The following is a 25,586-nucleotide window of genomic DNA, read 5'->3' as shown; positions in this document are numbered from 1 at the left end:
TTCAAGGCATTAGAGGTAAAGGCTGCTGGTTTAGCCTGATCTTGAGTAACTGTATTATCTAGTTTTACCACCACCAACAAAAATCCCAATCAAACAAAAACCCACAAAAAACCCACAAGGACCTAAATACATTATTTTTTAATCAAAAGTCAAGGTTAACTTATTGAACTTATGTATAAGAGAAGTCCAGATATAAAAGAGTTACAGTAATCACAGCCCAAAATATTCTATTGAAAGAAAGAGGCACCCAAAGAACAAAGCAGCATTTTTTAAGGCTTTAATATGAATAAGCTGAAACTTTCTATTGATCTTCTGTATGACATTTCTTTGGTTGGATTTTTGTTTGTTTGTTTGTTCTTTTGTGGTTTTGTTTAAACATGTGTTTTTCAACTTATATATACTGAAAGAATAAAACTGTTTCCATACATAACTGTAACAGCTTCTGCATGGCATGAGAGTGAAGATCTCTAGGTCTCTACCACTTCACTGAGTAAGCCATCAAAGGAAGGAGGATGCATGGGATCCTTCCTCGGTCAACATTTCTCTGCTGTGAGCCCAGTATTTAAAAATGGGGAAAAGCAAAGCAGATGAACCAGTTTCTATGCTCTGGAGAGGATCATACCAGTTAGCAAGTGATAGAAAATATATTCCTTGATCTCTTCAGCCCTCCATAGCAGTCCTTATGAGATGAGACATTTATTCCTAATTTGGCAATTTTTGAAAGGGATAAATAATGCAATTTTGACACCTAGGTTCATTTTTGCATTAAAACCTGGAGTAAGATTCTCAGTGAATAAATATTTTAATGTGGAAAAGATGTTTATCTGTTCCTAACCACATTGCTTACAAAAAAAAATAAAAGAATAATTTTTATCCAATCCAGCTTAGAAAGCTAGAATGCAAAATATCAGTGTGTAGGAATAAAGTCAGTCAACTGCCCCCTGAATGACATTCATAACTTACTGGTATTGCTTGCAATTGCACATGTGATAACAGCAAACTAACTTCATTTACAAGGCAAAACAGGTAAAAAGACAATTTCAGAGGTTGGGCTGGGCAAATTTTCAGATAAACAGTCATACCTGTTCAAAATGTGAGATTTATTTGCTCTTTTTCTTCCTTAGTTCTGTGACTTTTGGTTTACTGTCTAGTTGGTGTTCATTTGTTTTAATTTGGTGTGCACTTAAACATGCATATTAGCCACTGAAAAACCAAGACAAAAATGGCAAATAGGGTAAGATCATTCTGGGATTTTAATTTCATAGCCACACTTGGACTGTGTGATTTTATTTCTTCTGTAATATGACTTCTAAAAAAATAAAAGCTCATTACAATATACAGTAAGTTTTGAAAGCTTTCTCTTCCATATATCAAAAGGAAAAATTATTAATAGCTCTGATTTCTGAGTTAGTCATGCAGGGGTGTGCCTCTTTCAAGGTATTTCGAAGAACTTGGGTAAAGTTCTAGTTAATGTTCCCATATTCAGAGGTGTGCAGTCCCTCAGTGGGAAGTGGCCCAGGCAATAGGCTTTTCTGAGCCGTGTCTTGTGAAAAGAGAAGTCTCTTGAATCAATTTCTCATTATACTCCTAAATCAAGACATTCTCCAGTGCTGATCTGTCCTGCTTCTCAACCAGATGATGCATAGGTATCCAGGATTCAACAAGCTTTAAAATTAAGGTAAGTTTTGAAAAAAAGGGTGCTAATGGTTATCTTGTTTTGATTCTTCATCTACCCAGAGATTTAAAATTTATTTGACTTATACTGTTTATTTCATCTTTCATTGATCAAATTCTACATTGTATACTATCAAATATGGGATGAGAGGAGTGGGAGTGTTGAAAAATGTGAATTGACAACCTTAAATGAAGTATAAGTTTTAGGTAGTCTTAATTGGACAAACAGTCCAAGTGATTCCCCTTATATATAAGGCTGTGCATCAGAACCATGAATAAAATATTTCACTGTTTAATGTTTGAACTTTTTTTTTAAATTAGGGACAATATAATTTTCAAGAGCACTTAAAACTGTCTTTTTTTGACAATCTTACATTTTTTTTCCAAGAAAATATATGTATATAAAAACTATTTTTTAAATCATTAACTTTTGTATTTAGGAAGATATAATAATCATCCCCACAAAATTTTCCAAAATAACCTTATTCAGACGCATGGACAGTGTGGATTTACACTTCAGGAAACTCTGGTCTCCTGAGCTTTTAAAATTAAAGAATATATATTTTTTGCCACTCTAGCTAATAGCTCTTAATTTTTATGAAACTTGTTTTTGCTACTTTCATTTTTCTTGCTCTTACTGTCTACTTCCCAGATTAACCAGGTGGGCTTTGCACAAACAGTTACAGTCTCTGCAGCTGCAGTGGTGGATGGGCTGGCAGCTCGACTTAGTTCTCTTCACTTTCTCCTACTCCAACAACACGCTACAGTAAATCAGACATTGCTGGGCAGCAACCAAGAGGTGTTGGCTGTAATTAAAGCTCAGAAATGAAAAAAAGGGGTATAAACCAAAAAAAGTAAAATACATAAAGTACTCTTTTTTAATTAAAAAATTAAGAATAAATTTATGTCAGTGCACTGCTTGGAAAGAAATTGTTTGAATTTTTATAATTTTTTTCTTTATGGTTATTTTTAGATGTTTTAGAAATTTGAGATTATTTCTATCCCATTAGATTAACTGGACTATCTGTGAGTATATTTGGCTAGTGTGCATTTCTCCAGAGACAAAAAAAACAGAGAGGTTTATTTTTTAAAAAAATTGTCAGGCAGTGAATTTTATTTTGCACCATAGGCTAACTCCAATCACTTTTCAACACAGGATGAGGATCCCAAATCACTGTCTGCATATGTCTGAGAAGAAATATTCTGTCTTTCAGCTCATCTATGCAGACATAAATGAAAATATGTATTCTTTGACAAGTTCTGAATCAAAAGCTTTTTATGTATGGACACCTTTTTATTTTTCCCCTCTCCTGGTCACCTTGGGTGTCCCCATGCTTCTGTGCTTCCACTTTTACTCTTTTCTGCAAACTAATTCACTGTAAATAACCATAAGAAATACCCTTTGGGGTCAGCCTAGACTTCACTTTGCTGTTCTGCCTGCAGAAGTGGCAACAGGAGATGTTACTCAGATATAATCCACAACTCTGGCCAGCTCCTGCAGCCCATTCTCCAAGCATTCCCCCAGCATCAAGGGCTGCTGAATTAGGGATGTAAGAGGTTACATCCACCTCTGATGCTTTATTGTAGCTTTTCATGTACCAAATTTCCACACATTTGCCTGGTCTCATTCACAGACTGCTCACACTGTCCACCATCACAGCACCTGTGGGAGAAGGTGCAAGAGTTCATTGCATGCTGAGCAGAGAAGTGCCTCTCAGTCCTGTACACAAGGTACTCCTTGGAACAACTCACCTCTGGGAAACAGTAATGGTCTCATCCAAAATGTCTTTCTCTGACTCCAGTTGGTTGAATTTCTTCTAAGTTTATTCAGACTTATTTTTAAAATCTTCCTTTTCTATCCATGTGCGTCCTCTCCTCAAACAAATTAATTTATATTGCCTCACAGGTTATTTCCATTTTATTTCTAACACCAGAACTAGTTCCTGCTGTAAGATTTATTGTGTTCCTTTTCCTGTTCCACATCCCCTTTTGACTTGTGTTTTCAAAAAAGTAATGTTATTTTTAGCCACAAATATTTTAACTTGTTTAGCATTTTCCATCCTCATTTTTCACTTTCTGCTAATTTAAATAATCTACACACATGCTTCTAGGACTGTTTTTGATTGCTCCATTTCATTGGAAGGGATGAACCACTACATATTGAATAATACGCCTTGAAAGCTCTTTGTTTTCATTTTATATTTTCCCTGACTTTTCCACTTGGGACACGCTATAACATTCCAGGAGCACCATTCATGGCACAGACAAGCCCTTCCCTCTCCAGACAACTAGGTTGATTTCTTACCTGGGTACACCAAGCAGAAGATTTTTGGCTATGTGCATGGTGTGGCATGCATACCATAGCTCCTGCTGGTGCTACAGTCGTGATCACTCCCAGAATTAACTAGATGGGGAATTCTCTGCCTTTTTGTTATGACTTTTTCACAGCACTTCATAAACAATGACATCATTCATGAAGTGATCTTTTTTTCACTGTGTTGTGCCAAAATACCATTATAAATTAGTCTGTATGCGTATATACTTGTGTAAGTACATAATTTTTTTTCAGAAATCTCCATTGTAGATTTTTCAGATGTACTGAACATTGACATGTTTTCCTCTGCATGATCAATGCCACTTGTTAGTCAATGTGTGGTGAACATTTTGATATTGTTCCAGGTGCTGGTCACTAGACAGAGTGAGTCAGAGGATTTAGAACTGAAAGCAGTCAGAGCCAAAACAAATCAATTAGTGAGTGAAAGACTGAACATGGAAGTATATGACTTCTGTGGTGAACTCAGAAGGTCTCGGAAGTTGTTTTACATGAAAGCAACCTTGGAATGAATACGCACCCATTGGAGAAATTGCAATGCTGTCTTTCTGAAACCAGCTTTGATTACTCTGGAATCTGCTTGCTCACTTTATCCCAAATTTAGCAAACACCTGAAATGCTCTGGCTGATTTTCACCTTTTCAAATGGTAGGATTCATCTCTCCTTATGGTTCATATCCCCCTGAAACAGCAAACACTAATCACAGTCTAGAAATGACAGTTGTTCTACAATCACAAGAGGATAGATAACTCACACAAACAGAGCCACTGGGTTTCTACCTAGCCAAACTTATGTCAGGTGGGTCCTACCTAAACCGTCTGCTTTCAGTATCAGTAGTGTCGTATCTGTGGTCTTGGCTTGCAATCTAAGCAGTACTGCCATTCAAAACTGGTGCAGTATGGCACTCATGTCCTCCTTGGCCCTGGCACCCAGTCAAACAGTGGGCTTGACTACAAACGCCCTGGGAACAGAAGGCACCATTCAAAAAGACCCCTTAAGCATATGTTAAACATATGTTAAACATATGTTAAATGAGGAAATGCTGAGGGGCAAGTACACTCTTGTGACCAGTGACAGGACTCAAGGAAACATCAAGAAGCTGAGTCAGAAGAGGTTTAGGCTGGATATCAGGAGAAGGGTTTTAACTCAGAGGGTGACTGAGCCCTGGAACAGGCTCCCCAGAGAAATGGTCATAGCACCAAGCCTGTCTGATTCAAGAAGTGTTTGACAATGGTCTCAGGCAGATGGTGTGACTCTTGGAGTGTCCTGCACAGGCCCAAGAGTTGGACTTGATGATCCTGATGGGTTCCTTCCAACTCAGCATATTGTATGATTCTATGTTTCTATGCCATTTCATATTTACTTTTAATACTTTAGACGTCTCTTAAATGGTTATGTGACTCTCTTTCATATTATTTCACAGATGCAAAATGAAAACATCATGCTCTAACTGCTTTTTCAACCAAACTCAAAACTAAAGAGCCTCAGTTTCTTCAGACCTATGTCGCAAAGCGTTAGCTATGGCACATGTTACAGCTGTTCCTGTCATAGTGATATTAAGCTTTTTCCAGTGTAAGACATTGTTTTCCACTAGTCTGGCAAGTGGACAACACAAAGTAACAGGTAAGTAAATTATTAAGATCCTACACTAGCCATCCCAGATGTCTAATCTGAACTTGTTAGCAAGGCACTTTCTACAGTACCTGGAAAGAAACAGAGACCTGTGCTAGGAGAGGTGTCCAAGACAGGTAAAAGTGAATCAACTAATTTCGAGACCTGCAGATAGGTAAACATGATTCTCACTGCTCAAAGTTATATACAAAAAAGCTCAGAAATCACTTGCTCCATGTAAGAACAGAGGTCCTGGTAGAGCCTACTGGGTGTGCAAGACTTGCTGACAGTGAAATCCTTTTTGTATGCAGTGGTGGACCTTTCTTCCTCTGTGTAATATCATTGTAATTGCAGATGCACTTGGTCTACATAATGTTCTGTGGATTACCAAGCATGATTCAAGAATCATTTTGTCCTGGAACAATAATCTGACAAAAGAAGAAACTGAGAAACACACTGTGAAGTATATTTTGAGTTATAGGTTCTTCAATACTACTCAGGAAAGGAAAGTAAGTTCTTCTGTGGTTGCACATAGTTTAAAGTGAAATAATGTATTGCTTCATTCAGTAGATTAATGTGCATCATTTCCCTTTCAATACTTAGTATCCCCTGCCTTCATGCAATTTCTTTCTCCTCCTAGGAAAGACTGCAGGAGAAGAAAAAGATAATACATCTTGAGTTGCATTCTGGGTTTAATGCCAAAGTTAAGACACAACTTTTTGCAAAAGAAACAGGAGAAATAATTAAGGAGAGTGATTGGACAGAATTTACTTACAAGGCACCTCCAGGTCAGCTGTTTCCTGCATGTTGTTAAGACATCCAAGCATTCATAATAATGTCCTGTCTTACTTGGAGACATACAATTTCTGAAAGCTTATTATTATCTTCTGCTACTTTTTTCATATGAATTAGTTAAGAATATGACCCATAACACCTTGTGATATTGTAGAATTATTTTCTTTATTAGACATGTTTGGATTCAGAAAGCTCTGCTGAGCAAGATATCAGAATGACCCAACCACTCCCTCTGTTTTCCCTAGAAACTCTTGACTCATGAAGATTGCCTTCTGTATACCAAGGTTTTGGGAAAGCTTAAAAGATCAGAACTTCTCAGGGTTTTTTTAAAATGTGTTAGTAAGGCTTTGGGGGTAGAAGCGATATGCTTTCTCAGTTGTCATTGTCTAAAAAGCCAAAAGATGTATTTGTTCTCACCTAGTACTTATTCATACTTCTAGAAATAAGGCTACATAACATGTTTGTCAAGGAAACCTTCATGTCTTTATTAGGATATCAGTGTTAAATAAACATCACTCTTTCTTTTTCCCCTTTCTTTATTGTCATAGTCTATATTCAGAATCTTTCATGCATCATATATAACATTTCCTTTTTCAATTGCACCTGGCACATCAAAGCAGAAGCTCCTGAAGATATCCAGATCTTTTCTTCATACAAGTAAGTGTCTTGATCAAAATAAATATGAAGCCATGTTTTTGTATCTAAGTGTTTGATTTACAAAACTCATATTTTCCTTCTCACAGGCATGTAGGAAAAGTTTTTGAATGCCAACAATATATTAAAAATGCAAAGAAGAAAAATATTGGATGCCATATGAAAGAAATATATTTCCAACCATCAAGGAAAATCAAATTAAACATAACTGCAAGAAATTTGAGAAATAATTCAAGACAACTGTCTTATTACAAAGCTTTTACTCCTCAGACAATAGGTAAGTATTGTCTATTTCATGGAAAACAAAAAAAGAAAATGGAGAGGTGTGACAAAGTCAGAGGATTAATTCTAATTATTTAGTCATTCATTTCTGTGGGAATTTTACACAAAGATGAAACAAAATGGATTATGCTCAAAGTTAGGGGGTTTTTTTGTTTTGTTTTGTTTTTTTTCCTCCAACGTTATAACATCATTTATGTATAATTGTCATTTAAAAAGCCAGAAAAGATAAACTAGTGTAGGAAAATTAGTTAAAAGCATTATATCCTTCTTTCCCCTACTTTTTCCCTTTCTTATCCTATTCCTTTTTTTATAGTGCTGAGAGAGCATGATTAAAAAAAAAAAAGAACATAAATAGTCACAAGTCTCATTTATCACCTGAATTAAAGAATATGAATTTTCTCAAACATTAGTAGTATTTTTATTTGCTTTTAAGTTAAAAATGTCTTACCAGTTGTTTTTAATTGTTGGAAGTTTTGAATCATCATATAAAATTATTTTCCTTTCTTCTCTGGGAAATTTGAATTAATCTCATGGGCAGGAATTCACTTGAATTTTAACAGAGACTGCAGATTCAAATTCCTTTTAAGTTATTAACATGTTGATCATATTCCAGACCTGCAACATAGGAATCAGTCATAACTCAAGGGATAGCAAAAGTATAATTCAAAAATATCAAAATTTATTCTGAGTTAGATCTTATTTAATCTGTTCTAAGACATTAGAATAAATTGCTTTACTTAGAGCTATACACTGCAATCAGAGCTAGCTATAACCAACATGTACTGTACTGTTTTAGGAGAATAAACTATTTTCAGGAAAATCAGATTTTCCTGAAAAGACAAAAAAGAAGGGGGTGGGGGCAAGTGAGAGGGGGAACTAATCTGCAGGAAGGCTGCATTAGGTGTTTGCACAGTTGACTGGGAAGATACTAACTTCTAGACTGTCTCCCCATGAACCACAGGGGTGGTGGGCAGGTGTGAGCAAGGGGGAATAAGTAGAAGAAATCAGGCTGTCCATTCCCTGCTTCTCTTTCCATCCAATTAACCTCTTCACCCTGCTCAGAGCCACCACCACCTCCTATCTGAGGAGGCCAAGCTGCCAGTGTTTTCTTCCTGCCCTTCTTCCCTTTTCACCTTAGCAGACTAGCCATTGTCAGGGCTGCACGTCAGTCATGGCTGGTTCAGCCAACAGCTTCTGCTCACATCTCAGCTCTGGGCATAAGTTCTTTTAGCTCACCTTGCCTCTAACCCCATTGCCAAGATTTGGTAGGGCACAGCAAAATCTGAGTGTGCTTGCAAGGGATATTTTTCACTGTGCAAATAGTGGACTGATTTACTCTTGCAAGGCTTCATTGCAAGTCAGGGCTGTCCTCTCCCCTCAGGGAAGAGTGTACCCTTCAGGTCACACATGTGAAGAAGGGTCAGTTGTATCTGCATTCCCCTTCTTTAGCATTGCCTGTTATGCTAGGACAAGCAACAATGGTTATAAACTGGAGGAGGATTAATTTAGAATAGATACAAGAAAGATGTTTTTTTACAATGTGGGTGGTAAAACATTGGAACAGATTGCCCAGAGAGGTGATAGCTGCCCCAGCCTTGCAAAAATTCAAGGTCAGGTTGGATGGAGCTCTGAGCAACCTGATGTAGTTGCAGGTGTCCCTGCTCATTGCAGGGGAGTGGACTAGATGATCTTTACAGACCCCCTCCAACTCAAACTGTTCTGGCATTCTTAAACAGGAAAGCCTCCATCTGACCTTACCCCTAGCCCATGCACAGTACTGGGCATCCACTGTCCTGCCAATCATTACGAACCCCTGCAATTCAAACTTCTCTCCAGTAATATAACATATGGTCTGACAAAGCAGGACTCATATGTGCCCTGTACTGTAGCAGCATCAAAATACCTTAGACACGTCTCTGTGGTAGGGGGAGGAATAGGCAAGGGGAGACAGCAGGAGGGGCTAAAGAAATTTCTGGATAACATGCAACAAAAGTATGAAAAAAATTGTTTCCTGGTCTTGGCATCCTCAAAGAAGAGAAAGATGGGCTGGGAATAGTATTTCAGAGAATAAACAAACAAACAAAAAACCCCAGCTGCCTACTCTCCTCACCTTTCATGGTTCATGATGTGCCCCTGCCCTCAAAAGTTTCTAGAGTAAGAACAGCAGCTGCATGGGCCAGTCATGCTGCCACTCACCCTCTCCGCCTCTCTGTTTTTTTCTGTCTGGCACAATGCTGCTGTCAGGTCAGCCCCAGACCTCACTGACCCTGTCTACAGACAATTCTTGGCAGTTCTGCTTCTGTTTGAAGGGTTTTTACAGGAACCTCCAGCTGCGGTTCTTCCCTTCTCAGCAATACAGCTGAAGCTGTGGAGGACTGAGGGTGCTTGAGTACGCCAACATACACTTAGGATCACTGCTCTAACACACGCTATTCTAAAAAGCAACTGCATGCTGACTTGCTCATGTAAATCCAAGACTTTCTTAAGCATCAGTAGGAAACTTTGTTTATTGAATCAGACAGACTCTCTGGGCAACAGATTATCCAGAGAAGTTGTGGCTGCCCCATACTTGGAAGTGTTCAAGGTCAGGCTGGATGGGGCTTTGAGCAATCTGGTCTAGTGAAAGGTGATGCTGCCCATGGCAGAGGGGTTGGAAGTAGATGACCTTTAAGGTCCCTTCCAACCCAGACCATTCTACGATTTTATGAAGACCTGCCAATTGCTAGTGCCTCTTCAGTAATCCCTCTGTGAGAGATGAAATTCCATTTTTATCAAATAATACTACCAGACTTGGGGTATCCCAAAAGACAGATGTATCCACAGTCATGTAGCCTGTGGCAGACTGGAGGTCTCATTGACACCAACACAGACTCTGGAGAGGGCCTTCCTGCCCACCCTTGCTACCGTTATTAGAAATATATGTGAAAAACCCCAACTCCCTCTCTTTGAGATGCTTGGTGAATATCACTTTTAAAGAAAATCTGTCACTCACTGAATGATTCCTCTGGGTGTGGAAACTACAAAATACTCAGCTGTGTGTTTTGACTAATGCATTGCATTTGTTTTACATCAGCATAAATATGAGAAGGAGCATGAGCACAGAAGGTCTCCCTGTGTTCTTTATTTTTCAGAGAAGCTGAACCCGCCAATCAATGTCTCATTTTCCCTTGAAAACAGAAGTATTAAAATTCACTGGAAACCTCCGCCCACTATTGGTTCTGCAAGTAACAAGTGCTTTTTGTATCAAGTGAAAATAACAGACCTTAAGGTAGTAAGTGTTTTGGTAATACACCTAGTCTGTACAACATAACTTTCATAAAAACTAGACATCCCTTGAATTTAACAGGAATTAATGTCAAATTTTAAAGATACCCCAAGATCTTTAATGAATAATTCAACTTGTCTCTCTGGTAAAAAGTGGAAAATCAAGACATTTTATGAACTCTTTCAGAGTCAGGCTTGCATTGAAGTGGATTGGATTTTTTTTCTTCTCATCTTGAATTTGAATTGTACATTAGTATCACATAGATTGTATTTTTGTTGTAGCAAAAGGAGTATTGGTAAAAAGAAAGGTTTCACAGCTACTTTGATAATATTTTTAAATTAATAAAAAAAACCCCAGAGATTATTTTTGTTATTTCTAAATATACCATTAAAAGGATTATTCCTCTTTCTTTGGATACATTATATGTATTTAAAAATCTTTTGTGGTGTTATAACATAACAGCATCTCTTAATCTAGCAGTAAGAGTAGAAGAGTGCTATAGTTTAGATAATGCCATATGGTGACTAAATGACCCAGTGGCATTTTGAAGTTAATGAAAATAAGAGCAGAAAGGTTTTCATGCACATTTGTATTTGAACTCCCAAAAAATAGAAATTCAAGCACCTAATTCAGAATATGGTTAAGTATGGAATTCAGATGTGTACTGAAATATGAATTTTCTGAATCTTTGGTGGTTTTGTTCAAGCTGTCATTGAAGCTGTATTTTTGTTTAAGAACCTAAATTTCATCTAACAAAAACCTCAGTGAGTGCACAGTACACTTAACCATGAAGGGCTTATCTAAACTGGGGGCATTTAAAAGACAATTACACCCTGAAAGAATCTATGACGCTTTGTTTCATAAAGTAGAAAAAAGAAATGCAATGAGGTAGATGATATTGATCACACAAAGTTATCATCATAAATTACAGCAGGGTTTATTCAGATGCAGTGCTAATACTGCTAGGCAGCTTCCAGGAGAAGGCTAGAAGCATCAAGACAAAGTGCTCAGGTCTGTACATGGACATACCAAAGCTTCTCATTTCTCTTCAGGGTTTTCCGGCAGACAGAAAGGTACCTTTGCAAATAATTTTAATTCCCTCACCCATTCCCAAGCCTAATACATTGAAACCCTTGCCAGAGACATCCCTGTCTACTCACAAAGCTCCTAACTGCCAAAGGCAATGAGCAGAGGGAGCCAAGGTGGTTCATGCTGGACCTTTGATATCCTGTTCAGCAAGATGCTGGAGCCCTTCTGATTCCCTGCCCTGTGCACGCTGATTTATTTCATGTTTCAAGACTCAGTGATGGAGATGGAAGCAGAGAGGGGTGGGAGTAAGAGGTCCCCTTTCTTTGCAGGGCTGGGATATGCCTGAGGTGAGCAGGGGGATCCTTCAATCCACAGTGCTCACGTGGCCACTGCAGCCCCAGTTTCGAGCTTTCCAACACCTTCCACTCTCTGGAAGGAAATGTCACATACATGAAATAGTCTGGCAGCCTTACTTAAATGGCATAAACGGCTTTCATTTACCTTGTCTCTCTCTTGTTCCTCTGCTTTGCACACATCTGCAGGGTATAAACATAGGAGAGGAAGGCAAAAAAAAGTCATTGAGGCACAGAAGTGAATAAACACCTGCAGAAGCAGAAAATCATGGGAGTACATCAAACAGGAGAGAGGTAGCTGCAGTCATAACAAAAAAATCCATACAAGGACACCAGCTAAATGAAAGAGGCTTTAAGGTAGATTTGAGGGTAATCAGCTATTAATGATTAATGATTAAAATGTGCAAGGAGCACAAAATGCCTGGGGCTGGGATGACAAAGTTAAAAGAAAAAAATAGAGCAGTATTACAGGAGGCATAAGAGGGAGAAGAATAGAACAAACTTCATATTCTGTATCCTTACCCAAGCAAGGTCTTAATCACTGTCACAGAGACTTAATGAGTTGAAGTGTTAGGAAATCCATAAGCAGGCTAGTAGATATTTGTTGAAGAACATGTAAGAGTATAATGATTAAATTATACAAGTCTATAAATATTTATTCTGAATAACTGAAGAGATGACTTGCTGAACAATTATAACCACGAATAATAATACTGTGATACAGATTGGAGTTAGGTTTGCAGTTGTCTGGAAGGTAGGAAGGGTTGGCAAGTAGCACAGAAAACAAGATTAGAAGTTGAAATGTTGGGTAAGTCCAAAGTCAACAAGCCAACATTCAGTAATAAGAAAAATCCCATTATTAGGAAGTACAGGTCAAATAAGTCAACACAAAATAAGGAATTAAAATATAGGCAGCAATGTAGAAGGCAAAAGGTCTGTGGATTGTACTAAACCACAAACTGAGTCAATCAGTCCATGTTCTAGGCAAATGTCAACTGCTATTCAAGTATATATGACTTGCATGTCACATGCAAGATGTAGGTTGTGACTAATTTGCCCTTCTAGCTGCTGAGTTTCACCTTTAGTTTCATATTGTGCTTTGGACACCAAAAAGGTATAAATAGGAAAAATATCTGGTAAAGTCTTAAAGACAAGGGAAAGAAGTGGCATGGTGCACATGTAAAATCCACAGCACACCAATCAGTATGAGGGGAACAGGGGACCATGCTTTCCTAATACCAAAGAAGCAAAGATGCTGTGCCTCCCTCTGTCTGAGATTCATACTTTCTACTTTGCAACGTTTCTAACATCACTTTTAAATTTCATAAGCAATAGTTTCCTCTCCTGCTTTCTTTTTTATTCCTTCTTAAATTCTTAGCATTGTTTATTTACAAAAGTTTGCTTCAGTTTTCAAAATCAATGGATAATGTAGAGATCCCCCAGTTTTAAGCTCTGGCAATCCATGTTTAGGCTTGATCTTTTGAAGTCATATTCTTTCTTTTATAGGCACAAGATGTTTCAGGATAGTCACAAAAATAGTGAGCCGCTTTCAGGTGAAAAATGCAACATTTTATTCTACCTGAGTAAGAAAGTATGGCACACTACCCACATCTTAGAATTTGCAGTTTCATAGTTATTGTGTTTGTTCTACATATAGTGTGATAAAAAGGGAAAAGAGAATCAGTGTGTTCAAATTCTTAGTGTCTTGCAATAAATTATACCTCCCACTATCTTATCATTTGCAATCTCTCCTCATTTAAAGTTCTGAGTTTTAATACATGTCAGATAAGAGTCAGATTGTGCCAGGACATAAGACCTTGTTGTGAAAGTCTCTTTCTACTAGTTAGAAATCTAATTAATAGTATTTGACATCCTTAGATTTATATCTGTTTGAACTGCAATGCAAAATCATCTAAAATAACCCCCTAAACCTTTCTTGATAGATTGTAAATGTCACTGAACAGAACTATAAGTATCCATTTCATAAGCCAGCAAAAAGATGTACAGCACAAGTGAGGGCAAAGAAAGAAATATGCATAAGAAACAAGATCTGGAGTGAATGGAGTGAGCCGGTGTTTATTCATAACGGTAAGTTATTATGTACTTACTATTCATAACCCCTGTAATGAGTTATGTTATTACCATTCCATGTTTACTTCATTACTACCTCTATCTATCCATCATCTTCCAACAGTCCTGGCTCTCTGGGGAGGTCCCAGATGATTGGAGGTTGGCCAGTGTCACCCCAATCCACAAAAAGGGCTGCAAGCAGGACTCTGGCAACTACAAGCCTGTCAGTCTGACCTCCGTGCCTGGCAGGGTTATGGAGCAGTTCATCCTGAGTGCAATAACACAGCACCTTCAGGATGGACAAAGGATTAGACCCAGCCAGCATGGATTTAGGAGGGGCAGGTCCTCTCTGACCAACCTGATCTCTTTTTACAATCAGGTGATCCACCTGGTGGATGAGGGGAAGGCTGTGGATGTGGTCTATCTAGACTTCAGCAAGGCCTTTGACACTGTCTCCCATAATATACTCCTGGAAAAACTGGTAGCCCGTGGCTTGGACAAGTGTACCTTCTCATGGATTAGGAGCTGGCATGCAATACTTTTCCTTCCACTCCTATGACTAGATTTAACACTGGTGTGCTTTCAAGGGAAACTTGTGCTTCCTATGATGAGGAAAATACGTCCATATGCAGAAGCTTTGTGAGGTCAGGATAGGTAAAGGGGAAGTAGTGTAATGGTGTGATGCTATATTTATAGAGAGAAACTTGTGTCTGTGTGTTGACATGCTGTTATGGGTTCACCTAGGTGGGCCTAGATTTGGGCTCTGAAGTTTGGACTAGGCCAAAGCTGTCAGCTGACTTCAGCTGGGCTGAGCTAACAGCTGACCTCTTCTAGCCAGTGATTTTGTATTCCATACCACATTATGACATCATCTCCAGGAAAGTAGGAACCAGTGTGGGAGTGGTTAAGGCAGTCACTTCTCAGCCCTCCTCTTGGGAGGACGCACGATGCTGTCCCAGGGGGTATGGAGAGGACCAGGCCCACCACTGGCTCACAGGGTACCTCAGGAAAGTAAAATGTGTTATTCTGGGTCTCTCCTTTCTGCTTGAGTTTGTCTCCCTGGGGAATAAGCTTCTTCTTAAGTAATGTGTAGTTTAGACAGTAGAATTTGTGTGTTCGTTAAGAAGTTGAGGTGGGGAACTTGTTGTAGACTTGTGTGAGGGTATATTTGTACTCTCTTCTAATTGTCTCTTTCTTTCTGTGAAAAATATATGTAGATTTAGTATAAATACAGTTTGAAGTGGTTTTTTTTTCCTTTCCCCTCTCTTTTCCTCCCTTTCCCTGGTGTTAGGAGGGAGGCTTTTCTCTCTGTGCTTGGGGGGGTTGGCAGTTGCTTATCTCAAACCAAGACACATGCAAAAAAAAAAAAAGAGTACAATGGAATTATTAAGTGCAACAGACTGTAAATTTTGGAATGTGTCTTTTTGATCTACTAAGCTTAAAGTACATATTTACCTGAAGACAGGAAATGCAAGGCCAGACATTACTATTCATACATTCTCCACCCCTTATTCCATACCATATTATGTCACTCATATCTTAGGTTCTCATGCTTAAACCCTCTTTATTTTCCCAGGGCTGTTTCCCACCCCTCCATAATGTGGCTAAAAATCCATTAGGATGGGGTAGATATTTCAGATGGGAACAAAGCAGTTCAACTCAGATCATCTTATCTGATGGTTCGTGTCTTTCAGTAGGGTTACCATCCTCTCCTCAGGAGTCTTTAGTTTCCCACTGGGGTTAGAATAGTGTTCACAGTCAGATTCACCCCTTGGCCTCATCCACCTACAGGTGGTCTGAGGCATCATAGGCCCATTGAGCCAGGAACAACCCTCCCCCAGCCAGTCCAGGGTGTGATGTTCTTCATCGGCTTGGCTCTTGGGCACATCAGCACTCACACGACGGGTTTTCAAAGATTCAACTCAAATGGCAGTGTCCCACCACACATCAACAGCTTACGCAGGCTTCTCTTCATGTCTTTCTCCTTGGTCACACAGAAGTACTACAGTTCACCATGTGACCCATCCCTCTTAGCAGCAGTCCTAACAGCTTTGGCAGCCTCGGAAGCAGCCCCGACAGCAGCACAAGCAAGCAGCAGATGCAGAAGCAGCCCCGGCGGCTCACAGCCCTGGCTCGCTCGCAGCCCTGGCTCGGCTTGCAGCCTCTCATGGCTCGCGGCCTCTCATGGCTCGCAGCCTCTCACGCCTCACAGCCTCTCACGCCTCACAGCCTCCCCTGGCTTGCTTGCAGCCCTGGCAGCAGCCCCGCCAGCGACAGCTCTGGCTCCTGCGGGTCGCTCAGCACTGCGGGCGCTGGTTCTGGGCGCCGCATCTGTAGGGTTCTCTACAGGGGGTTCCGCAGCAATTCTTTTCCCATTCACTGGGGTCTCACAATGGCAAGCACGCTTCACAACTGTGGATAACCTTAAGGATAGTGTTCACGGTTAAATCCACCCCTCGACTTTATCCACCTACAGGTGGCCTGAGGCACCATGGGCCCATCGAGCCTAGAACAGCTCCTCCCCATGCCAGTCCAGGTGAGATGCTCCTCATCAGCTTGGCTCCTGGGCACGTCAGCATTCACATGATGAGTCCTCAGGGATTCAACTCAAACAGCCGTGTCTTGCCACGCATGAACAGCTTACGTGGGTCTCTCTTTTCTGCAGTGGCTACATTCACAGCAGGCACCAGTCGAGCTATTTGAACTCACAAAGACAGTGAAACAGTGAAAACGAGCATTCAGCAGTAAGGGAGAGTTGATTACATTATCTGTTCTGGATGTACCTAAACAAGGCAGTTATCATCTATGTTTCTACAACAATCCTCCTGGGAAGCCTGCCAAGATTTTGGGACACCTGCCAAGGTCCTCCGTCGTTCTCAGGTTTCGGCACCGTTAACTGTCTTGGTTTGGGATAAGCAACTGCCAAACCCCCCAAGCACAGAGAGAAAAGCCTCCCTCCTAACACCAGGGAAAGAGAGGAAAAGAGAGGGGAAAGAAAAACCACTTTAAACTACGTTTATACTAAAATTACATATATTTTTACAGAAAGGAAGAGACAATTAGATGAGAGTACAAATATACACTCACACAAGTCTACAATAACAAATTTCCCACTTCTTAACGAACACACAAATTCTACTGTCCTAACTACATGTCAGGTTGGACACACATGACAGTGGAAATCAGAAGAGTTTCTCTAGGTAGAGAAATGTAGGTTTACTTGCTCCCTGCCAGACTTTCACCAGAAAAAGGAAATAGATTTGAGCAGTTACCTGTTCTAGTTCCAGCCTTACCAAACCTTTCTCTCAGCATCTGCAACTCTCCTTCAACTGTTTTCAACACCATTGCTTTCCCGGCTTCCGACACAGCTGTTGCTGAGGTTCAAAACTTACTGCATGTTTCCTGTACTTCAGAAAAGTTTATTGTGAACAAGACCACACTTGCACATGAACAGTAATATCTGCATGTGTTCAGTGCAGAATGATTTACCCTGGAGCATAGTGCACATGTGCAAAAGTTCACATGATGCAGCAATTTCCATTTTTCCTAGCCGAAGCAGCATTGGTGCCTTTTATAAAACCAATCTGTCATTATATTGCATTGAAAGGTCATATGCTCAGGCTAACCTCTTTATCTCTTTTTGTGCCTAGAGAAGCTTTTCCATCCATTTTACTTTGTATTCTGTTGAAATTATTTTGTCTACGTCTAATTCAGAACATGTATGAGTGGACATTACATGGAGTAACCTGAAGGGAAAAACATCCATTCAATAATTTTATTTTGAAATGTGTCAATTTTTCTACTATTGTAGGATCTGTTTCTACAGAAAGTCTTGAAGAAGCATGCCATGACCTGCTTTTTGTTTGCTGCTCCATGACATTTCAGTATTTCATCTAGGAAATATGTTACATTTCTTTAAGAATGCATTTTAAAAAGGCATTTCAGCCTCCATTTTAAAAAAGCTGAAACATCAAAATGAAATAACATAATTCAAAACATAACTAAAATATTTGTTCTGAAATGTTCCTTTGACATGAAAAGAATTTGTTAATTTTCTCATGGGGAACACATTCATTCTCCATTGGAATTAGCATATACCCTTGATAAAAGACATCAAAATTTAAACTGAACCGACCAGGTATTATAAAAACTTTCTGCTAAAAAAAGAAATGCTGGATCAGCTTTATTCATATGCAGAAACTTTAAACAATTAGTCTAATTTTTAGAGCTGATGAACATTCATAGATTGCTTTGAAGTTAATAGTAATTCAGAGGTGTTCTGCATTTTTGCAAACCAAGCCACTTGTTTCAGTTTCAAAGTACTGCTATTTGTGACAAAGTTTAAGCATTTACATCTGAAAAAACCTCCACTATATAATGGTCTACCCAAAAGAATATATGCACTTCTTTTTCTCGTTGCTTTGCAAAATGCAAGAAGTAGGAAAGCAGGAGAAGCAAACCCCTTTGTGGTTCAGTCGCTGCTAAGACCAGAGCTTCCTCTTCTGGGTGTGTGCACGATAGCGGTGAGCAGAACCACGCAGAGCAATTACCTCTAACAAAAGAATTTCTTCTACACATCCAGAGACTGCTCAGAATAAGTTTTCTGAGTGCTCAACTCAAAAGGCAAGAAGGAAATAACTCCCTTTTCAGCTTGGAGTGAATAAAGCGTAGATTTGGACTTTACAGAAAATAAAGCTTATTCCTATTCACAGTTCTGCCCACAAGTTTTTGAGATTTTTCTTGGTTTCACATAAAATTTGTGGAAATATGTAACATCTTGGTTTAAACTTCAAATGAGCTCAAACACAGAATTTTAGTTCCATTCTTTTGTTTTTTGATTTTGGTCTAGGTTGATCCCAAACCCGCAGTTTATTAGTTCCATTCTTTTGTTTTTTGATTTTGGTCTAGGTTGATCCCAAACCCGCAGTTTAACTGGCCACAGACTATTAACATTTTAAGACCTGCTCCTGTCTGTTTTTCTTCAAAGTAGTTACCTCAAACCAATCCAAACTAGCTGTGGTTCTAAGACTAGATATTAAACAAAAAATAAAATTTGCCAGAAAAACTCTTTTGAGTCAACCAAAGACATTGGTATTTTGGTATTTGGGGTATTTTGAAGGAAGAAATGCAAGGTACGGAGCAGTAGTATCCATTGAACAGTATGAATATGTATTGCTGCCATTTCTTTAGGACTATGCCAAGCAGGGCTAAAAAAGGTAAGTATAATAGAAACCAAATGTTGCTTCTTGAATTAAAGAGAGTATTTAGTTTGACAAAATGCTTTTATTTTCATTTTGCCTTAAATCAGTTACAGCTGTGAAGGGGTGAAGCGGCAGCAGGGGGCTGATGGTGTGTGGAGATGGGAACAACAGCAAGAATATAAAAGCAGATGGAACAGCAGCAGGAGTAACAATAGCAGACAGATAGAGGGTTTGATATCCAGAAGAATCAAGACTGGATGGAAGTATCCAGCAGCATTACAGGCCATGCCCAGCATAGGAGTGCAGAATTGTAGAAGAAGTGGGGGTGGAGTCTGCTGAGGAGGAGCAAAGAAAGGAAAAATGCCGCAGCAGCAAGACTGAGAGTTAAATAGAGAAGGAAGGAACAATGCTGAGGTCAGAAAGCCCTTTCACCAAAAAACTCTTCAGGAAATGTTTCTTGAAATCTGTGACAGTTCAGGAATAGTGCAATATTTATGAGTCGATGTATTTATGAACATTTATGAACTACCATAGTCTCTCCCACATTACTAACATTACTTTCCCCTCTTCTATTTTTTTAGAAAAGACAGTGGATGTCCTGCTGCTAAGCCTCACATTGTTTTGTCTTCTGATGTTCCTTGGAGGTTTGCTGATGCATGCATGTAAAAGGTAGCATATATTTCTGGGAGGTTGTATCAATTTTTGGTGGAAGGCAGGTCAGGATTATGGTAACCATTCAATGGATAAAAGCCATAAAATACTTATGGTCTCAGATAAATTATGTTTGCAATAAGCAGTTAATTGTGCATTTCCAACTATAGTTCTAACAAAGGAGTGCTGGGCGTTATGACCTGATGAGCCTTATAACTTACCTCACAGCTCTCACCACAGCGCCCTGCATCTCCAGTCTCTCACCCTACCCTGAGATGTCTTTCTGCCACAATAAGTGACTTATTTTAGTCTTACATTCACTGCTGTGTCTCTATCCTCAGTTTGACTTTATCCCATGCTTTTACAGGTTTTGCACTCAGGGCTACCAATGTTAATCATGCCAAAGTTGAACTACACTTGCCCTGTTGCTCAGTTGCATTTCATAACCCATGGGTGTTATGAAAGCAGTTTTTTACTCTAGGCTGAACAGTTTACAAGAAATAAATAAAAAAGGGAAGTCAGGGTAATGAAAGGAATTTGCTTTGGTGTACTATTAATGCTATTAGTAGAGCAAAGTAGTAGTAGTGGTGCTACACCCATCGACAGTTAATGCAGCTAACTTTCTCCATGTCACTGCTTTTCTGCCTGGCTACATACCTTTCCTATTGACATGACAGTGAAGGCTTTCTTGAACTAAAAAATTAACTTCTTTGGGATAGGATGATAACTCAAGACACTTTGATATTTGAAAGGTGCAGTATATAAATGGACCTCTGTTAAAAGTTATTTGATTATTTAATGACTAAATATTATTCCTGAGTTTTGTAAAAGAAATTACCAATTTTTAATTATGAAGTGCACACTTTGGGGTAATTTTTAAAGCTATAGGCATAGTAGCGTGCCACAAATTCTGACTTTGCTTGGAAATCATATGTTTGTGTATATCTATCCAATTCTTTTAAAATTCTGACAGGCTGAAAAATAGGCAGGCTGAAGAAGAGCAAGGGAAAGTGTTGAGAGAAGTGTCTGCAGTGAAAAAAAAATGATGACATGGCTATAGAAATGGTAGACGCCTGTCTAATTTGAATATATTTTACAAAACATTATTGACTGAACTATTCCTGAAGAAAATTGTAGTTGTGTATCATTGTCATGTAGGTATAGATGCCTGGAATTTATAAGCATGCCTGTTCCACGTCCTTCAGCTAATATCAAAACTTGGTTAGCAGATGAGACTCACCACCAGGTAGTGTGTCTGTCTTTTATCTCTCATTACATCAACACGCAAGATATTGCTTTCAATTGGAATGGTATATTGCTGATCTCATGGCAAATTACAAGTCTTTAGTCAACTGGGCAAAACAGAAACAAAATATTGACAATGTTTTCTGTGGATATCATTAATGGAGCTCCTTGGCTCTTATATTCAGTGTTTCTTATTGCTGTTTATCATTGTGTGAGTTACAGGAAAAAAATTGCTAGTAAGGCAGTAGTTTAGATCCCTGTAACTCCATAGAAACTTCACAGAGAACTGGGCACCAGGAGGCATGGTAAGATTGCCTATAACCTTGTTCTCCTCCAACAGACAATGAGAAAGCACAGGTACATAGTCATATCATCCTGGAGGGTGTCAAGCAACAAAATTAGGGCTCAGAACAACTAATCAAATTTACCTGTAGATTGAAAGAGTAACTCATATGATCTCTGTATTCCAGTTGTGACAGAGTAAGTAACCTGTCCTAATCCCAGATACACCAAATAAGTAGTGTGCTTGTAACAATATTCAGAATTTGTAATACCATTAAATGTAAATGTTGTGCATAATGTAAATTTTATCTAACAGCAACATATGTCAATGCAGATGGAGATGTACTCAGAGGTTACTGCAGGAATACCAGAAGAGAACAGAGATGGGGCCATTCAACAACAGAAATGTTTGAAGGACTCTGGATTAGAAGACCTATAGAGATGATATGCCTTTTTTATCTGCATGCAAGTGTACCCTTCTGTGAGGGGGACAATATTCTAATGGATCTAAGAAAAACTGATATGGGAGTTTGTCTGAGCCAAATAATTTGTAGTATTTTGTGCTCCTGACATTACACAACTCTTAAAATGAGCTTTGAACCACAAACACAAAGCAGTATCTTGCAGTTTATCTCTAACAACAACTGATCTTCAGCTCAATAAGATTACAGCATCTCATGCAATATGATCTAATATTGAGGTTCTCTTGGATTAAAATTTGTTTCACAATGCTGCAATAGCTTCCAAGTACTGTCTGATAGATCAATACCTTTGAAGACTGCCTGTTCCTACAAATCTTATACTAGTTATTCAAGATCTGATTGAAGTGGTCATGAGAAATGGTGGAAGCAGTGAATGTTTCTGGAAATAACACCAGAGTCCCACAGGTGTTCAGTAGAGCTCCAAAGAAATTGCTTTCTGAGTCCCTGCGTTGTGTAAGTAGACATCAACCAGAAAGAAGAGTCATGTGTGAAGACATAAGGTCTTTCAATGTTGTGGACTTATTCCTTTGCAGTTAGTAATAGAAAAAACCTTTAGATGAGATGAAAAAAACTTTAGTTTAGTAAAGAAAACAAAGTTTTCTACTGTATTGCAATTGTTTAAATGTTTAACTCAGAGAAGCTAAAGTTCAGAACTGACTATCCATCACTATTTATTTTTCCCTGTCCTTCTAAAGAAATCTTTCCTACTGTTCCTACTATTTCCATGAGGTGTTGAGTCATGCCTGTTCATTTTCAGGCACACAACCAGAGCAGATTATTTTAACTCTTAGTTGGTACAGTGTTTATTTGACTAGAAAAAAGGATTTGGTTTTGCAAGGAACATTTCTTTTTGATAAGTGTGAAATACGTATGAGTGGTGGACATAACTTTTTGGAAGGTTTGGAAGCCCTAAAAATGATTTGCCTTCAGAACTGGTAACATTTCTTCATGTTTAGAACAATATTGATTGAAGGAAATACCTTGAAATAACATATTTCGTATTATTGTAGAGGACAATATAAAACTTTTGTGGTTTTGAAAGCTTCAGTTTATGAAATGGACTTCTGAGCAGAGTCTTGATTCACCTGAATGTGCTTTTTTTTTTAAAGTCCCTCTCACTGCAATGGACAAGACTTGGACTATTTCTCTTGTATTACTAAGAATGATTGGTGACATCTGTAAAGCCGAAGCTAGAAATATCTGAACAACAAAAGGGCTATCAATGTTTTTGTTTGTTTTAAGATGGAGCTCATGACTTCAGGAAAAAGCAATCAGCTTTGGTAGGCAGTGTTACACTTTCTCTTGCATTGTACTTTTACAGAAGTTGAGGGCATCCTTACCTTAGAACATCAGTGCTCTTCCCTCCATCCCTGTCAATCTGTTGTGCACACTAATCATCAGTGAGAATGGTAGTTATCAGGTACTGACTCAAGTTTCAGAAAGACAACTCCTGTAAGGTTTCCTTCTCTGTTGAGTGTAGATGGGGAAACCCTCAATCAACATACTCATATTTCTCTTGGATGGTCAGATACCATTTCTGTGGGTAGGCAATGAAACTTATCCCACTGGCCATGGTTCAGACAGGTTTCCTCAAGAAGAGGTGGAAGAATAATTACTTTCAGATAAAAATCATTACAGGAGGTATTTAGAAAACATCATAAACTTACAGATTCCTTTCTTGGTGAGGACATAAAATTAATAAAATGAAACAATCAGAACATATGTGAGCTAAGTGAGGTAGAGGAGTACCATACACTGGCTACTCACATCTGGAACCCAGACTTTATAGAGTGAAATCAGGCCACAGTGACTACTATATTGTTCCTCAAAATATATTAAATATATATATATATATATGCTTTATATAATTTTGGCTTGTGGTACTCAAAGCACAGAACCACTGCCAGGATTTAAAATGAGACAAAGAACATATAAAGTAATTTTATTATTTTACCTGGAAATAGAAGTTTTTTTCAGATTAAAATTGGTTTTCTTACAAGAGGCCTCAGTTTCAGTCAATACACAAAGTTTTCCCACATGCACATGACAACCTGAATTACATAAAACAATAGTATAATATCAGTTGTATTGAAAATTAATCCTAAAGTGCAAATTTTATAATACAAAACTCAGTACCTGGACCCTTCCAAGAAGGACTTGACTGATGTATTCATAAATGGTATAATTTTTCCTTAAAATAAAATATTATTCTAAACCTATCCAAGACCTGTTCTCCCACAGTGGGTTTATGTGCAATATATACATAAAGGAATATAATGATCTGAAAGCAAAACTATAGTACACTAAGTACAGCATTAAACACCAAAGCATATAGAAAATACTTAGCAAGTTTGTTGACAGTAGCAACCTAAGTGGTACAATTGACATGCCTGAGGGACAGGACAAGCTCTGGGAGCTGGCCCATGGGAACTTCATGAGGTTCTAAAAGGCCAAGAAGGTGCTGCACCTGGGTTGGGGCATCCTCCAGTATCAACACAGCTCAAGACCAGTCCTGCTGAGAAGAGCTTGGGGGTGCTGGTGGATGAGAGGCCGGACATGAGCCAGCAATGTGAACTTATGCCTAGAAAGCAAATCTTGTCCTGGGCTGCATCAAAAGCAGCATGGCCAGCATCTTGAGGGATGTGATTCTGACCCTCTACGCCACTCTGCTGAGATTCCACCTGGAGTGCTGTGTCTACCTCTGGAGTCCTCAGCACAGAAAAGACATGGACCTGTTGGATCGGGCCCAGAGAAGGGCAACAAAAATGATCAGAGGGCTCAACCACCTCGCCGATGAAGTCATGCTGAGAAAGTCTGAGTTGTTAAGCCTGGAGAAGAAAGGGCTCCAAGGGACACCTTACAGCACCTTCAAGTACCTAAAGGGGGCTCACAAGAGAGCTGAGGAGGGACATCTTACAAGAGCATGTAGTGACAGTACAAGGGGGAATGGCTTTAAACTGAAATAGATATGAGGAAGAAATTCTTTACTGTGAGAGTATTTGGGCACTGGAACAGGTTGCCATGAGAAGCCGTGGATGCCACGTCCCTGGAAGTGTTCAAGGCCAGGTTGAATGAGGCTTTGAGTAATCTGGTCTAGGTGGAAGGTGTCCCTGTTCATGGGGATTGGAACTAGGTGGTCTTTAAAAGTCCCTTCCAACCCAAATGATTCTATCTTCCTCTGAAAATCATACTCAGCTCATCTTGCTTGGCCTTGTGGATGAAATGTTTGCCTTTACCTTACCTGGGAATGAAACTTCTGTGTATGAGGTTCTACCTTCTGATGTTGAAATGACACACCCTGACGAAATGCTGAACAGCGCATTGGACAGACACAGAGATTGTTCTTCCTCTCCTCCTTTGCATTTGCAGAGGGCTCTAGACTCAAAGTTTCTTTCTTTATCAGGGTCATAAAACCCTGCGATATATCATGACAATAGTTGTTATCCTTTCAACTCCTAGTTGCTACTTCTGTACATATAGCATACAGGGATTTAAAGGAACATTATTTAGTGTTTGTGTTTCTTCTTGAATGTGATTGACTATGTACATATCAGACAGACCTTTCTGAAGCTTCTGAAGGAATAATAGCCTCTTCTCTTTGCTTTTAAAATAGAATAATTGCAAGAGGATGATGGGAACCCCAAAAGGAGCCTTCAGACG

At 39.0% G+C, this 25,586-nt stretch overlaps 1 protein-coding gene across 4 annotated transcripts; it reads left to right on the top strand.

Annotated features, from left to right (window-relative positions):
- Window positions 1-1,592: 1,592 nt before the first annotated feature.
- LOC139678920 (interleukin-5 receptor subunit alpha-like) lies at window positions 1,593-23,721 on the top strand. Of its 4 annotated transcripts, none has more exons than XM_071570213.1 (11): window positions 1,593-1,678; window positions 5,430-5,629; window positions 5,972-6,126; window positions 6,258-6,405; window positions 7,033-7,069; window positions 7,156-7,343; window positions 10,480-10,616; window positions 13,939-14,083; window positions 19,848-19,935; window positions 21,076-21,163; window positions 21,779-23,721. In XM_071570213.1, exons 2-11 carry the CDS (start codon window positions 5,527-5,529, stop codon window positions 21,881-21,883), a joined length of 1,194 nt encoding a protein of 397 aa, XP_071426314.1. In that variant the 5' UTR covers window positions 1,593-1,678; window positions 5,430-5,526; the 3' UTR covers window positions 21,884-23,721. The 4 variants fall into 4 exon arrangements, with proteins under 4 accessions (XP_071426314.1, XP_071426306.1, XP_071426297.1 ...); XM_071570205.1 differs by having other exon boundaries at window positions 7,030-7,069; XM_071570196.1 differs by having other exon boundaries at window positions 6,961-7,069.
- Window positions 23,722-25,586: the final 1,865 nt, after the last annotated feature.

This window comes from Pithys albifrons, chromosome 1 (genome assembly GCF_047495875.1).
Source record: "Pithys albifrons albifrons isolate INPA30051 chromosome 1, PitAlb_v1, whole genome shotgun sequence".
In the NCBI taxonomy this organism is placed as follows: domain Eukaryota; kingdom Metazoa; phylum Chordata; class Aves; order Passeriformes; family Thamnophilidae; genus Pithys; species Pithys albifrons.
Note: the sequence above shows the minus strand (reverse complement) of the source record. Positions and strands in the feature narration are given on the sequence as shown.